At 41.3% G+C, this 17,126-nt stretch overlaps 1 protein-coding gene across 1 annotated transcript in view; it reads left to right on the top strand.

Moving 5' to 3' along the window:
* The window catches only part of TNR (tenascin R), a 161,593-nt gene that overhangs the window by 57,786 nt on the left and 86,681 nt on the right, over positions 1 to 17,126 (top strand). The window contains exons 8-14 of the mRNA XM_006867069.1: positions 4,589 to 4,678; positions 5,636 to 5,899; positions 6,510 to 6,779; positions 8,204 to 8,323; positions 9,227 to 9,373; positions 12,211 to 12,330; positions 15,658 to 15,801. Of these exons, the coding sequence (XP_006867131.1) occupies positions 4,589 to 4,678; positions 5,636 to 5,899; positions 6,510 to 6,779; positions 8,204 to 8,323; positions 9,227 to 9,373; positions 12,211 to 12,330; positions 15,658 to 15,801 (1,155 nt within the window). The remainder of the gene's footprint in view (positions 1 to 4,588; positions 4,679 to 5,635; positions 5,900 to 6,509; positions 6,780 to 8,203; positions 8,324 to 9,226; positions 9,374 to 12,210; positions 12,331 to 15,657; positions 15,802 to 17,126) is intronic.

The raw sequence follows: 17,126 nt of genomic DNA, 5'->3' as shown, positions 1-17,126 counted from the left end.
TATGAGTCAGAACCGCCTCATGTAACAACAACAACTTTACCAAGAATGATGTACTTCTCCAGGGACTGATCCCTCCTGATAAAGTGTAACAATGGATAACACCTCTGATGTAAGATGGATCTTGGCTGAGAGCAGAAAATACCAGAAAGCTATTACTGTGCTTTGCTGATTTTGCAAAGGCATTGGACAGTATAGATCTTAACAAATTATGGATAGCATTTCAAAAAATAAGAGTTCCAGAACACTCAATTGTGTTCCTGTGGAACCTGTGCCTAGACCAAGATGCTGTCGTTCCAATAATTCAATTAGCTTCCTGGTCATGGCCAAAGAATAGACTTTTCTAGCATCTGTTTGCTGAGCAACAATATCCTCCCCACAGAGCTGCTGTGAGAAATAAATACAATAACAAGTAGGAATCTCCAAGAAGCTATAGTTACATGGAAACTTATACCATCAAACACTCAAAAATCTTTGACTTGTTTCTCCTTTCCTCCCTTCTTCATTATTCTTCTAGATTGCCTATTGTATGTTGTTTAGTACTTGGTATAGTATGGATACTCAGTAAATAATTAATTGACTTCTTTAGTATAGATTACTTGCATATCCATAAAGGCAAGACTGATATTCCTCAGGTCACCCTGGCATTCCCAGTACACAGGCACAGCATTGTGCCTGGCACAAAGGAGGCACTCAGTCATGTTTATGGGATGAATGACTTGTATGCTTTAGGAGTTCAGAGAAGAATGGACTTGTGGTGATGTAGTTGAGTAAAGTGTCAGCCTCCAAGCAGAACAAAGGAAATTCTTTAAGGGATAGAGAGCAGTGGTTTCCTATGGGATAACTTTGCTGAGCTGATACTAACAAAGGGAATGGGGCCATTCATATGCTACCACTTACAGGAGTTGGATGAAAAGATAAAGGGAGAAATGATGGAGAGCAATAGGATCTTTTTAAAAGTGAGAAATCCCTCAGAGTCCTCAGAGTGCTGATATATAAGTACACTAGATATGCCTTGGATACACATTTTCTTTTCCAGCAGCACTGCATTTTACCTGTTGGCAAAGAGCAACAATTCACTGATAGCACAGGAAGAAAGAGACTGATAATCAAAGGAAAGCAGCAGGCACAGACCTATAAGCGAGCCTCACTTCCCCATCCCTAGACAGAAAGCTTGGAAAAAGAGTGCTTTAAATTCTGCTCTGCAGTTTTCTGGGAGAAGATGATTCTGTTGTAAATTATTGAACATTTCATTTAAGCTTCATAAATAAGAAACTCGGATAAAAACGTTACATGTTAGGCCCATTTGGCAACATCTAATTTTGATCTTACTCCCACAATCTGTCACCCTTCATCTACATCGCAGAATTTTTACTTCATTATAGGTTATTGAAGATCTCAATCAGTTGTCTGAGAAAAATAGCCTATGTCCAAAAGGTAATCTAATTTCTCCAACCAAAGATGTACCTGAGACTTGCCGACATATTGATAAAGATAAATGTGTGGCTTTCAACAGATTCAAGGCATTGCAGTCACCCACTCAGTCTAGAGATAGGTACTTGACCCCAGCCAGGGGCAAGCTCCTCACTGACATCTGGCCTTGCTGCGTCATTGGTTTCAAATGGAACCAACAGGCTAAGCCTTAGCAAACTGACAACAGGTGTACCTGGAACCAACCTGTGTACCTGATAAGACCACCCACAAAGAATGAACTTAAGTTCCTACCCTCTGGGCCTACCACTGTACTTTACATATACTAAGTCACTGAATCCTCACAATGACATTCTGAGATAACCCAAGCAAAACCCACTGCCATCCAAGGATTCCAACTCATAGGGACCCTATAAACACAGAAGAACTGCTCCCTAGGGTTTCTGGGGTTATAAATCTTAAGATACTGTCATTATTCTCATTCTATGGAAACTGGAGCTGAAAAATGTTACACAATCAAAGTCACACAGGTAGACGATGGCAGAGCCTGAAAACAAACACAGGTATGTCAGACTTCAATATCTGATGATTTTACCTCCAATCTCTGGTGGCACTTAGGATAAGCACTGGACCACTAACCACAAGATTGACAATTCAAACCCACAACCATCCCAAGAAAGAATGATGAGGCTGTCTGCTCTCATAAAGATTATTTACGGTCTTGTAAATGCGATATAACAGAGTCCTGGTATGGCGCTGTGGGTTAATGCACCAGACTGCAAAGCCATTTGAACTGCAAGGTCGGCGGTTCAAGCTCACAAACTGCTTCTTGGAAACCCTATACAGGGTCGCTATGGGTCAGAACTCGACAGCACTTCACAACAACAACAAAATGCTGTATAAGGTTCCTATGAGTTGGGATTTGGTTTTTCATTTTGTTGCTGTCATTAGAGGAAGAAAGAACTGAGGATTAGGAAAGGAATAGAGCTAGTTCAAGAAAGAAAACAGGGTGCTGATTCAAACCTCCCCCAGGACAGGGCTTGGGGACTGTATTCCTTTAACAGAGCTTGGTCAGAAAGGCCTGCTAGATTCACCATACCAAGCATGGTCATGTGTTGTATGAGATGAGCTCTAAAGCCTTACTGAGGGAGAGTGGGTGCAGAACTTTTCATCTTCCTTGGTTAAGCCAAGCCATGTTGTTTTTCTTAAAAAAAAAAAAAAAAAGGACTCATCAATGCAATGCATTTCCTGTCAAAATCATTCAGGGGTCCCAGGTAATACATCAGAGCTGTCCCATGAGGAAATCCCAATCATCCTAAAAGCCCTGAACCTGGAGGCCAGAAACCTGGATGACTTCTTCAGCTGGTCACAGAAGTACTTTGTATCTCAGTTTCATTTTACAAAAAGATGGAAAGAAGACTATTTATCCTTTTTTTTTCATAAAAGTTGTACCGAGGCTGAAAACATATTCAAACATTTTTTTTTTTTCTTAAAGCACAAGTGTTATTTAAATTGGACTAGTATTAAAATCAGACACAGTTCTGGAACACCCATACAGAGCCCTACAAAGAGCCTACCAGAAGGACTTAGACTGACCATAGAGGGCTTTTAAGGGCATGGAGGACTTATTCTTGGTTGCATTTTCCTGCACTCCCAGTCTTAATAAATGAAGATGAGCTGATGGCAGTGTGGTAGGCAGAACAGTAGCCCCTGAAGAAGTTCACATCCCAATCCATAGAACCTATGAATTTGTCACCTTACATGGCAAAAGGAATTTGTCAGTTGTGATTAAGGTAAAATATTGAGATAGAAATAGTATCTTAAATTATCCAAGTGAGTCCAATGTAATCAAAAGAGTTCTTAGGAGAAAGAAAGGGAGGATCAGATTCAGAGTAGGAAATGTGATTACAAAACCAGAAGTCGGAGAGAAACAGAAAGAGAGGTGATCAGAAAATATTATGCTGCCAGCTTTGAAGATAGAAGGACTGGCCACAAGCCAAGGAATCCAAGCAGCTTCTAGAAGCTGAATAAGGCAAGAAACACAGGCCTGCTGACACATTTTACACTTCTGACTTTCTGAACTATAGGATAATAAATTTGTATCCTTTTAAGCCATGAAGTTGGTAGTAATGTGCTAACACCAGAAATAGCAAACTAATGTACCAATTACACCAGTTATTCTAAAAAAGAATGTAGAAGACGGTAAGGAGAGATACCAGATAACTTCATGAATTTCTGGAGCCATCAATGATCCTTGGTTGTGTTGAGTCCCCAAAAGATTTCCTCAGAGAGGTTTATATCTTGTGGTGGTGGTGGTTATATGCCGTGGAGTCGGTTCTGACTCATAGTGACCCTGAGAGGATTTCCGAGGCTGTAAATCTTTACGAGAGCAGAAAGCCTTATCTTTCTCCCACAGAACAGCTGGTAGTTTCGAACTGTTTACCCTGATGTTAGCAGCCCGATTCGTAACCACTACGCCACCAGAGCTCCTTTAGCTGGACAATATTAGCATTTTCTCCATTTTCCTACTTGTCTCCAGAAGTAACACTAAGGTTGAACCCTTAGCTTTAAACCTTTGACTGTTGCCTTAATTTTCTACCTTGAGGGAGTCCACAGTAATAGGAATTCTATATCCCATTACATTAAAGGTCTGACAGTCCTGTGCTCAGAGAAAATGTCTGCCCACAGCTGTTCTCAGGAGGGACCTGGGAGTACACAAATGGCTTCAGCCCCTGTCCTCATATACAATATTCAATAAATGCTTCAAAACATTGTATGTCCACATACTTCTTCTCAATTATACACTCCCCAATTCCCAATTTAAGCAAAAACCCCTTTACCAATTCGAGCCAACCTAAGACATTGAGTTCCACAGGGAGGCCTTCCAGAGGATAGCACACTTTTAAGGGAAGCCTCACGGACCACTCAAAGTGACTAACAGCAAGAAGGAAGTTCTATACTGGCCAGGTTCATCCTATTGAGATGGTATGAATTTCTTCAGTGATTAAATCAGAATTTCCTAATAGGTAAAATTAGGAGAGGATTCAAGAAAGACTAAAAACAAGATCTAAGACCATTTGTTCTCTTGTTTTCAGCCTTCTTCCACCCCCAGCATACACATAGAGAGACTCATGTTTTGTGTTTCTGCATCTACCAATAGATTTAATGCCTGGCACGGAGTACGGAGTTGGAATATCTGCTGTCATGAATTCACAACAGAGTGTACCCGCTACCATGAATGCCAGGACTGGTGAGTAGGAGGATTGGTGGGGAAGAAGACTAGAATAGTTATAAGTCCAAGGAGTCATGGAGACTTGTTCAAGCAAGGTTTGGTCAGAAGACAATGTCGCCCAGTGAACAGGTTCCTGGCTGATGCAACTCATTGATTTTCCTGTGCTTAACCTCTGATGTCTGGTACACTGTGTGGAGTCCCATCTATTCTCTATAGAGCTATATATGTGCCCCCATTGTCTGAGGGACTGTCAAGAACTGTTCAGAGAACAAGTCTTTGTACATGTGTATCAAGCCATATTTATCTAGTCATCTAAACAGTGGTGTCTCTCACCCTGTACTTGTGTGTACAGGCCACTGGGATGGAGGACTAGACTTGGAAAAATAAAACATTAAAATCAAAGGGAATGGAAGCATACGTTTGAAACCTTGCTACTCTGGACCCAGCATTTTTGCTTCCTTCTTTGAGTAAATTTCAGTCAGTCAGGTACAAACAGCCTGAGCTGGATGGGGCTGGGCATTTGAAACCAATCCCTAATTATGTAGATAATCTCTCCTAGTGAAGTCAAGAACAATCTGGACATAAGTCCCCAAGAGTCCTCAGATCTTGTCGCTTGCACACACATAGCTAAGCCAAGTTAAAATGACCTCAGAGACAGGCAGTAGCTACTGTTGCCGTAAATGGTGTACCCCTTCTTAATATTGGCTCATGGATTGCCCTGGTAGGCTTACTGAGAGTGCCTGTGAGAAAATGAATATGGAGAGTTTGAAGTTCAGCAGCTAGTTTTACTCCAGAGGTGGATGTATTCCACTTGTGTCTGAGCTAATAATGCCTTTCTACAAAGTGGTCATCTGTTTGCCAAGCCCCTGGCCATCTTTCCAAAGGAAGGTGCTTAACAAAGTGTGATCCTGGCCAGTTTAGAATCCTTCAGGATATGGAATCTATGTAAAATAGATCACTTGTATTGATCCACAGAACTTGACAGTCCCCGAGACCTCATGGTGACAGCTTCCTCAGAGACCTCCATCTCTCTCATCTGGACCAAGGCCAATGGACCCATTGATCACTACAGAATTACCTTTACCCCATCCTCCGGGATTGCCTCTGAAGTCACTGTGCCCAAGGACAAGACCTCTTACACACTGACAGACCTGGAGCCTGGGGCAGAGTACATCATATCCATCGCTGCTGAGAGGGGTCGGCAGCAGAGCCTGGAGTCCACGGTGGATGCCTTCACAGGTACCAGGTAGCAGAAACCCCGTGGGGAATCCCAAATTCCACCCAACCAGGTTCAGGGCTAGGCAGAGCTCAGTATGAGCAGCTCACAGGTAATACTCTTCCAATACCCCATTTCGTTTAGAAAAAGGAAGAGTGGTTAGAGAAAGAGGAGAAATCCATAAATACATCAAGAGGGGATGGTTGGGAAGAAAGGGGGATGGGGGAAGTGTTACTACATTCTCAAAAATTTGTGTCTGTTTTCCTATAACTTGGCCAGCATGATTTTTCATCCATTGTTCCGTGGCTGCACTAAAATCAGGCATTCACGTTAAACAAGGTCATGCTAAATTCCTTCTAGTATAGAAATTTTCAATCCTGGGTTAGTGTTATGAATCACTCACAGAGGTGATTCTGGTTTTGCCCAACTGAGGGCATTCATTTTTCAGTGTGTGACTTGGGGAAACGGGAGTGGAGAGAACTGGAGAGTGAGGAGCTGAATCTCTGGGTTAGCTGATGATGGTATAGCTTTTATTAGCAAGGAAAGTAGATCCCTAGAGTTGGATGGTTGTCTTAGCCCAGTTGCCCCTCCACTTCACATTTGTTTCAGAGCCATCCTTCCTTTATTTTGCAGGATTCCGCCCCATCTCCCATTTGCACTTTTCTCACGTGACCTCCTCCAGTGTGAACATCACCTGGAGCGACCCATCCCCTCCAGCAGACAGACTCATTCTGAACTACAACCCCCGAGATGAAGAAAAAGAGATGCTGGAGGTCTCTCTGGATGCCACCAAGAGGCATGCTGTCCTGATGGGCCTGCAGCCAGCCACTGAGTACATCGTGAATCTGGTGGCTGTCCATGGCACAGTGACCTCTGAGCCTATTGTGGGCTCCATCACCACAGGTGAACCTGGAGGGCATGGCTGCAGGTAGTGAAGGGGGCTTAGTAACTTTTGACAAGTCTATAAAATTTTAAAAAGAGAACTTCCAGAGAGTAGGAGACTGCTTCATATGTATGTCTACAGAGGACCTGTGAGCTGATCAGAAACAGCTATCTAAGATTCTTCCTTTGATATCTAAGATGCATAAGAGAGAGAACTTCCATCTGAAAGGCAGGACAGACTGAGTACCTTGACCAGGGCAGGGCTTGAACATGTTATTCCAGTGGTCCTCCCTCTACAAACCTAAAAAGAATCCCAGGGACAGGGATAAAACCCCTACTCTTATTCTGGAGAGCCATCTTTTAAATGAGTTATGCAAGGTCACTGATGCAAATGATGCTTTTTCAGAAACAGAGGGAGTAGCATGTGACCACGTGATGAGGGGGCAGTCAGGAGGTGGGATCTACTTGCATATGGTTTGGAAACTCACACACCCTGCAATGAATTGGACAGCCAGCTCATCTTTCTAAAATCCAACTCCAAATACGAGTATGCATGTGGTTGAGGACATGTGTGTTTGAATAGTTTCCTGTGTACTGACAAGAACTCACAAACTGTACAGATGGATTAAACAGTCAACTGACTTTGACCCTGTCATCTCACAGCACTGGAAAAACAAAGCATCCAGCATAAATGAAATACAATTTAGGAAAGTGGATTTGTTCTGGACTTGTGCTCTGAAATCCCTCTACATTCAATAGGCAGTTCTTCCAAATTGAACTAAAGGCAACTGATAAAAAATAAGAGATAGGGATGGAGTTTAGTTTGTCCACGAGAAGTTCCCCCGAGAAAATGACAATATTACTTCTACTTCAAGTTAAAAATAAAGCATATGAATGTCAAGGAAAGTTCTTAGTTGACCTGCAGATAGGTAGTATTTGCTACACAGGCACACATCTTGCCAACTTGACTTTATGTTGTTTAGATATTCTCCATGAACATGGCTTTGGCCAGGCCTATGATGTTTCAGTTTAAACTTTGACCTGACTATGGTTTTAAGGATGCCCTAGTATGCAGCCACTACCCTTATATCAGTGGAGGCATATATGTTGCTTTGATGCTAATTCGATTTCAGTAGAGCTTCCAAACAGACAGAGAGGAAAGACCTGTCATCTACCTCTAAATATCAACCAATGAAGACCCTATGGATCACAATGGCTTTATCTGCAATTTATCCTGGGGATGTAACTAATCAGGCAGCATTTCATTCCATCAGGATGGGTGTCCATATGTAGAGGCTACCCCAAAAGCAGCAAACAACTATACATAGAAGGTCTTGTCTGCTTCCGGTGCACAATCAACTCTCAGTTCACACAAAACCAAGAATGGGAATTCTTTTTCACACAGTGCTTTCTATCTTTTCCCATATCCCTCTGGGTCTGTGTAGGAATCGATCCCCCAAAAGACATCACCATTAGCAACGTTACCAAGGACTCAGTGGTTGTCTCCTGGAGCCCTCCTGTTGCATCTTTTGATTACTATCGGGTATCATATCGGCCTACACAAGGTAATAATACAATTTTTAGACTTCTCATCGATGAATAGGATTTGGAACTGGGTAAAAATTACTATAGGATAATTAGCATAACCCAAGGATATCAACCTCTGCTCACCTTTTTCCTTCTCTCTCTGGTGTGCTCCATTAGAAGAAGTGTATGTAGATGGGGAGCAGCCAAGAAAACTATGTATTCACTAGCTTCCCTACAAAAGATTGTTATATTCACTTAGAAAGCAGACCCTTCACCAGCAGGGCTAATTGATGCCTGTGATCTATGTGTTATAAGGAGAAAGAAAAAGTCTTAAAAGAATCTACCAAGACCTAAACAAGATCACTTGTACTTAACTAAGAATGTAAAGCTCAAGACTAGGACCCTCAGGGATGTCTAAAAACCTGGCCAAGACAGATGAAGTCTTAGAGGGAACCACAGTGGCATGGTTCTATTTCTGCCATTCCAGACAAGTCATGAGTCAGAGGAACTTGACTTTGATCTCACCTGCCAGTTTTGGTTGGTATGGGTGACACTGTTATAAAGTGGGGTGCAAGCTCACTTCCAGTGAGAGGCAGGACAGTTTTTGAGGTTGTCTTGTTTTTGAATTGCATGGAACTTTCTGTACAAGCATGCCTTCTATACTGCCTTAAGGTAATTGCCTCAGAGAAGACCAGTTTATTAGAAACCACCTAATAAATGGTTCTTTTGTCTTTCCTCCAAGGAGTTTGTAAAGTGAAGGGGTGGAACCAGCCTGTAAGGTCTTTTCAAGTTCCAACATTCTCTATCCATGAATCATTTCTCCTCCCTCCCCACTGAGTACAGAGTCCCCCATCCATCTGTGCTTTATGACAAAGTGCTGCTGTGAACCACATTCAGTAAAAAGCTGCTGAATTCTAACTGTGGCTTCTGCTTTTCCTTAGTGGGACGGCTGGACAGCTCGGTCGTGCCCAACACTGTGACTGAATTCACCATCACCAGGCTGTACCCAGCTACTGAATACGAAATCAGCCTCAACAGCGTTCAGGGCAGGGAAGAGAGTGAGCGCATCTGCACTCTCATACACACAGGTAGGCTTGGCCCCATCTGTGTGTCCCTCCAGGGCCCTGGTCAAGGATCTGTAGCAAACAGAAACCACAGAGAGTGACGTTGACTAATTGGGCACTGTGGTCCTGGAGTCTGAGGCTCGATTTCTGAGCACTCTTCTGAATCCCTGTCGCATGCAAAACAATTCACAGTTTCTCTCTCCACTGGCATTCCTACCTAAAACTAGAAATTTAGAGGGTCACCTACAAATAGGAGTCTCACTGGTTTGGGTCAGGAAATTGCCCATTTGGAAGGTGACCTTTCAAAAACCTATGATGAAAGGAAACTCTAGCTGTGAATTATGCCTGCTGAATCTATCTAGTTTCTGAAAAGACCTCAGAGCAGAGAAGGGAAAGGGTTGTTATTCTAATATCAGGGATTGCTTGAACATTGTTGTTAAGTGCTATTGAGTCAGTATCAACTCATAAAGACAGACCCTGCATAGGGTTTCCAAGGAGCAGCTGGTGAGCTTGGATGGCCGACTTGAGGTTCAAATTGACCTTGCAGTCCAAACCAACCTTGTAGTACAGCATATTAACCCACAGTACTACACCAGGACTCCTTGCTTTAACATATGTGACCAAAATCCCCCCAATTAGGAGCTGCATTTGCTCTTGTTCTGTTCTCAGAAGTGGCCTTCTTCTGGAAAACAAGGTCCTTGGATAAGCCTGTGAGCAGGGCTCCTTCAGCAGCTCCATTCCTTCTCCTCAGCCATCTTACCATGCAGAACCAGCAAAGATTTGATGTAGACATTACCAGCAAGGACAGCCTACTGCTAGACCTACTTAAGTTATCATTTCCACAGTCCATGGGAAAACATCCTGCATTGCCTCATTAGAAGAACACCTGGATCTCTGAGGTGGCTTAATTTCCTCTGATGATGGTATTTCCTGAACTAGGGATAAGGCGTCTTAGAATTAATTCCTCACTACTTTTTTAGATTCTTTCATAAGCCAAGAGACCGGATCTCTTAGGCAATGGTTGAAAATATATGCCTTCAGAAGTTTAGAAAGAGAGGGGGAAAAAAATACTCTGCAGATAAACCAATCATGGTATTTTTCTGGGGGGGTTGGAGGGGTTTGGTCTTTTTAAATGTAATCTTACCCTGCCCATTAAATTATCTATGGTCATTAAAGTATCAACAAATATTGAACCAGAAGTGATGACCAGTGAATCAAAAGAAGCTCCTTTTCATCTTCCTAAGGAGTCCCTGAGTGGCCTCATTTGTTGTTGTTGTTATGTGCCATGGAGTTTGTTCCAACTCAGCTACTGGCCAAAAAGTTGGTGGTTCAGACCCACTCAGGCACCTCAGAAGACAGGCTCAGCTAGCTGCTTCTAAAAAGTCACCACCTTGAAGACCCTATGGGGCAATTCTACTGTGCACACACAGGGTCGCCATGAGTTGAAATCAACTCAAGGGCAACTCATGACAACAACCCACTATCCTGGAATTTCTAGCAATTCATCATAAAGAAGTGAGGTTTTTTTTATGCATTACGGACAATAACCTCTGGCCCTCAAGAAGCTCTTGCCTGCAATGTGAAAGAGAGCAGAGCTCAGGTCAGAAACTCATTCCTTGGATTTGGGGCCATAAACTGCAAGCATCTCTGAAGTCAATATTCAGTGATGCATCAATGCAAACTTCCTTCATTCAAGCATAGGCAGAGCTATTGTGGCAACTTGCAAACACCAGGTAACTCACTGAAATGTCTTATTTTGTTGTTGTTGTTTTTCTATGCTATGTTTTTATACCTTTTGGAGTTACAAAATCAAAGTATCATATTTGATGTCAAAAAGATCAAGATAATCAGAGTCTCAGACAGACTTTATTTGAAGCATTCTGAAGGCATAGATAATGGCTAATAGTCAAATTTTAAATTAATTTTTTTTCCTGGTGGTTGCTTTGAGATGAGAGACGTAGGCAAGGGAGAAACAACAGCAAACTTTCAATTAGAGAACAGAGATAAACCAACAATTTGGTTCTACCGAGTAAATTGCATGAGGTTTGATGCCTAAACTACTATAATAACATCAATTTCTAAAATAAATCTCAACTTTATGAAAGGGAAGCATAGTGATAACAAAAGGATTAGGGCATGAGCAATTGAGAATAGGAAGATGGTCCTTTGATAAGCAAACTCTGCATTTGCAGAATGCACTTTGACTTCACTAAACCTGCAAAAGTTGCTTATCTGTGTCACAAAAAGCATATGCAAGACTCACTACTGAATAGGCCTTATGAGTCATGAAGCAAGCAAGAATTCAATAATCAAATGTGACATTAGGGGCAACATATTTATTCTACAAATACTCTCTGAGTGCCTCTAAGTCCTAGGTGCTGGGATACACCTGCCCTCACACAGCTCCTACTGAACTTTCTACCTGGCACAGCACCTACATATATGGAAGAGCCAATAGCCTGGCCAGTATAGCTGTCTCATTAATTAGAAAAAGATAAGCATTTCTATGGATTCTTAATTTCTCCATCTAGATTTAAGTGTTTTAAACAACAAGAGTCATACCTTATATCTCTTTGGAGTCATCCACAACATCTGTCATAGTGCTCTGCACATAAGAAGTCAATGAATAAATGGAAAAGAAGAGACAGAGCAATGGGGGAAAACTGGGTGGTTGGAAGAAAGGAGGATGGGAGAGGAGAAGGAACTGAAGGGGAGACAGACAAGAGGTCTCCACTCATTCCACCACTTTGTGCAGCCCAGAAGCAGAAGTGCACCATGGGTGAAACTTTGAGATAAGAGTGCTATACTTCCAGCGTGTAGTTCCTCTTGCTTTTAATTCATACTCCCCTGTTCTGTTTCAGCCATGGACAACCCTGTAGATCTGACTGCTACTAACATCACTCCAACGGAAGCCCTGTTGCAGTGGAAAGCACCTGTGGGAGAAGTGGAGAACTACGTCATTGTTCTCACACACTTCGCAGGTGGGCATCTGCAGGCCTGTGTACCAGGAAGGTGGGAATGCTAAGAGTGAGGACTGCAGACCAGTATGAAGATATTTACTCAATCTAAAGGACAAGTTAGAAGTTTTCCCACTTTGGTTAAACTAAAAATTCCTCAAATACTGATGCAGTTTGTAAAGATGTTCTCAAACTCTTGTCCGAAAGGTGAAAGAAGAGTATGTAGTCTAAGACAAATATGAAAATAGTGGTAGGAAGAACAGACTCAGAATGAGCTAAGATTTACCTCTAAATGCTAAAGATAAGAAAGCAGACTTTTCTAGATGTTTACAGAGTATGAAAAACCGTTCTTGGAGCATATAATGCATAACAGGGAATTCAGAACTATTAAACTCTTTTCTTGTTTTTGCTTCTGTACAAATATTCAGCTCTAATAGTTGAAGCAGCATGCAGTCGTGACTTTCAATATCTTCTTCATCATGTATGCTCACCTAATGTCATTTACAGTTGAATGTTGTTATTGTTAAGTAACACTGAGTCTATTCTGACTCATAGCAACACTCTATACAGGGCTTCCAAGGAGCAGCTAGTGGATTTGAAGTACTGACCTTGTGATTCACAGTCCAGTGCCTGTCCTATAGTACCACACCAGGAGTTAAATAAAAAAGCACAAAGCAAAATGATGTTGGATAGTCCAAGCCTATTACTATTTTTTATAAAATAGTATAAAATTTTTAGAAAATTATTTCCCTGCTTAAATTATACATGTGATCACAGAATGTTGTGGGCTATATTCAGGAATTCAGAGAAAAGAAATGCCAAAAGACAGAAGGCAGGCAGATGTCTTGATTTTAAAAAATGGCAGAGAAAGCCAATTCTATAAGCTACAAAGAAGTAAACTTATTGTCCAAGTTGGGAGAGTGAGAACTAAAAGATATTAATAAGCAAATTGGAGAAGAAATTATTTATTACTCATACCAGCTCAGGTTCACTAAGAATAATTTTACCAAAAAACACTTTGTGTTTGTGTTTTTTATTGGCAAATTGGGTTGTTGTTGTTGTTAAGTGCTGTCGAGTCGGTTCTGACTCATAGTGATCCTGTGTCTGATTTCACAGGCTTTAAATCTTTTTGGGAGCAGAAAACCTCATCTTTCTCCCAAAGAGTGACTGGTAGTCTTGAACTGACAACCTTGTGATTATCCTACATAGTCTCTGAACTTTTGGCAAACTGGGTAGTACATTTGTATTTCAGCAAGGCATTAAGAAAATCTCTTATCACTTAGTCCTTAATTAAGATAGAAAATTGCATGATCAATTGTAGTTGGACTTAGCTGGACCTATCTATAGTTGGTGTCCTGGTGTGGCACTATGGGTTAATGCACTGGACTGCAAAGTCTGTTTGAACTGCAAGGTTGGCAGTTCAAGCTCATCAGCCACTCCTTGGAAACCCTATACAGGATCTCTATGGATCAGAACCAACTGGACAGCACTTAACAACAACATAGCTGATTGAATGAACTTCCTCAAAGAATAAATTATCATTCTTATGAGTATGTCCTAACCCTTCTGTGTGTACATTTTATCTCCTTGCATACCATTTCTTAACTGGCCCATGTCATCTCAAACCCCCATGCATTTGCCTCAACTGTTTCCTCCTCTAGAAAATTCTCTCTCCACTTATCTACCTAGAAAATGCACCCTTCAAATCTTTGTTTCAACACTATTTCCTCTTAAGTATACATCCCAAGGCATTCAGCAGTACCTGCTCATAGGTATAAAGTACACAGTCCTGTGCTGGAAAGTAGCTTCTATTCATTCAGCAGATGCTTTTGCCCTCGTATATGCCAGGTATTCTACAAGGCCATAGGGATTCAGAGAAAAAACACAGAATGCACTGCCTAGAAACAACTCAGAGAAGTAAATAGTTACAACTCAATGTGAGCGGTACCATCATAGAGGAAAGCATAGGCCATGATAGACCACAATCAATGGGCTGCTATGATTTGGGGCCAGAGGTTTGCAAGAAAGAAAGGAGGCAGTTCTTAGCTAAATTTCAAAAGCAAGAAGAGGAAAAGAAAAGGAATTCCAAGAAAAAGGGCAACCTATGTGCGTTTGAAGAGGTTGGAAGAGCCTAAGGATATGGCTGGAGTGGGTTGTTGCAAAGGAGAATACTAAAAATATTCTCTGACAAAGAGTCATTTTGAATTTTAACTTATTTGCATGCCTTTCTCTGCCTATAGGTAGACCATAAGAAACTTGAAACCTCAGGTTCTACCTAGATTGGAAATGTGCCTGGTAAAATTTTTTTAAGTGCTTAATGACTCCAAAGTGGTCTAATAGAAGGATTGGCCCTGATTTAAGGAATAGTTTTACCCACATTTTTTAATGAATACAAAAAAGATATGCTTAATGAATTTGTATATAAAACAAAGCTGTGATTGATAGAATCCAAATTCAAAGATATTTTAATGAACTGAAAGAGTGGTCCAAAATGCAATCAACAAGGCAATACTTGTAGAATTCTGTTACTAGATCCAAAAGCATCAGCTGCACACAGTTGGGGAGGGGATTATGAACAAGATCTTTGGTTAGCAATAATCTCTGACTATAACAACAGTATCACATGGCTGTTCAAAAGTCTGATGGATGAATGCAAATAACACAAATAGAAGCAGAAGCAGATCCTGTTTGTTTCATGGGTCAGTACATCTCAATTATTGTTCTCAATTCTCTTCTGACTTTTTGCATTTCAAAAGGGACACTGATAAACTGTTCCTTATGCAGGGAAATGCAGTCCGGATTGTGAAGGGTTTGGGAATTGTGATAAATGAGTTGTTGTTGTTAGTTGCTGTCAAGTCATTTCCAACCCATAGCGACCTTATGTACAACAGAAAGAAACACTGCCCGCTCCTATGCCATCCTCACAAGTGTTCCTATGCTTGAGCCCATTGTTGCAGCTGCCATGTTATTCCATCTTGTTGAGGGTCAAATGGCTTAGGAGCTGAATTATTTAGATCTAGAGAAGAGAGTTCTTGGCTAGGAAGAGTGATGGGGAGAAAAGGTTCATGTAAATAAGGAATTCAACTTATCCTTTATAACTCCAGAAACCTGAATAGAAGTTACAGAGGACACAATTTGAACTCAATATAAGAAATGTTTTTCTCAATAAAGATGTAAAAACAGATGAGAAAGGATCCTCACATGGAATAAGATGCTAAGCTAGATAACATCTAACAGATTTTTCCAAAATCCCCTAACATTAGAGCCTTGTGAAATGCCTTTGAATTTTGTGGGTCTTTACTAAGCTGAATAGTCTTTTTTCCGTCCTTATTCATATTCATCTGATTTCAGTTGCTGGAGAGACCATCCTGGTTGATGGAATCAATGAGGAGTTCCAGCTGGTTGACCTGCTTCCTAGTACTCACTATACAGTCACCATGTATGCCACCAGTGGACCTCTCACCAGTGGCACCATCAGCACCAATTTCTCTACCCGTGAGTATATGGACATCTGCATACTTGGTACTCTGGTGGCTTTTGTGGATGAGAAGAATGATTGGTTTCCTCATGGTGGACTAGATTATAGTTGAAAGGCTTTTGGTGGTGCACCTATGAGCTACTTTTATTTTGGTTGACTCAGGCCCCACTGCCAGTAAAAGTGAGAGGCAGTTCTGAGCCAGCAGACACACATCTTTTTTCTCTCTCATTCTGGCTCTGGGGAAAAAAAGAACAGGGCTGAAAACACACCTAGTCAGAAAAGTCTGATGGTTTGTGTGTTAGCTTCCTAGTGCTGCTATAAGAGAAATACCACAGATGGGAGGCTTAAGAGAAAAGACAATGATTTTCTCTTAGTTTAGGATGCTAAAAGTCTGAATTCAAGACACCAGTTCTAGAGGAAAGCTTTCTTTGTGTTGGTTCTGGGGGAAAGTCCATTTCTATTTCATCAACTGTAGCCTTGGCAATCTCCATGTGACATTTTCCCTTCCTCCCCCCATTTATGCTTGCTTTTTTGTTTAATCTCTTTTTATGACTCAGAAATTATTAGGTTTAGGATGTACCTTGCACTGACATGGTCTCAGTAACATAAAAAAAAAAAAAAAAAAAAGCCCTATTCCCAAAAGGATTAGTTTGTCATATTGTGATGGTTTGTGTGCTGATGCTGAAAGGTATGATACTGGTATTTTATATACCAGTAGTGTCACCCATGGTGGACAAGTTTCAGTGGAACATCTAGACTAAGAGACTAGGAAGAAGGAGAGGCAAGCCATTTCTGAATGATTTAGCCACTGAAAACCTTGTGAATAGCAGCTGAACATTATCAGATATAGTGCCAGAAGATGTGGCCATCAGGTTGGAAGGCATTCAAAATATGACAGAGGAAGAGAACTTCCTCCTCTAAGTATAGTTGACCACAATGATGTGGATGAAGTGAAGCTTTTAGGATCTTTGTTTGCCGATGAGACACACTCAAAATGAGAAGAAACAGTTGTAAACATCCATTAATAATCAGAACATGGAATGTATGAAGTATGAACTTAGGAAAGATGGAAATCATCAAAAATGAAATGGAACAAACAAAGATAGCTATCCTAGCAAATAATCCAAGAAGCCAAGTTATATGAAGAATAAGGCATCAGGATTAGTGAAAGACTCATTAACAACCTGCCATATGCAGATAACACAACCTTATTTGCTGGAAGCAAAGAGGACTTAAAATACTTACTAAGGCCAAGATGGCTAAGCTTCGTCTCTCCTACTTTGGACACATTGTCCGGAGAGAACAGTCGCTGGAGAAGGATGTCATGCTGGGTAAGGTGGAG

Source organism: Chrysochloris asiatica, unplaced genomic scaffold (assembly GCF_000296735.1).
Source record: "Chrysochloris asiatica unplaced genomic scaffold, ChrAsi1.0 scaffold00100, whole genome shotgun sequence".
In the NCBI taxonomy this organism is placed as follows: Eukaryota; Metazoa; Chordata; class Mammalia; order Afrosoricida; family Chrysochloridae; genus Chrysochloris; species Chrysochloris asiatica.
Note: the sequence above shows the minus strand (reverse complement) of the source record. Positions and strands in the feature narration are given on the sequence as shown.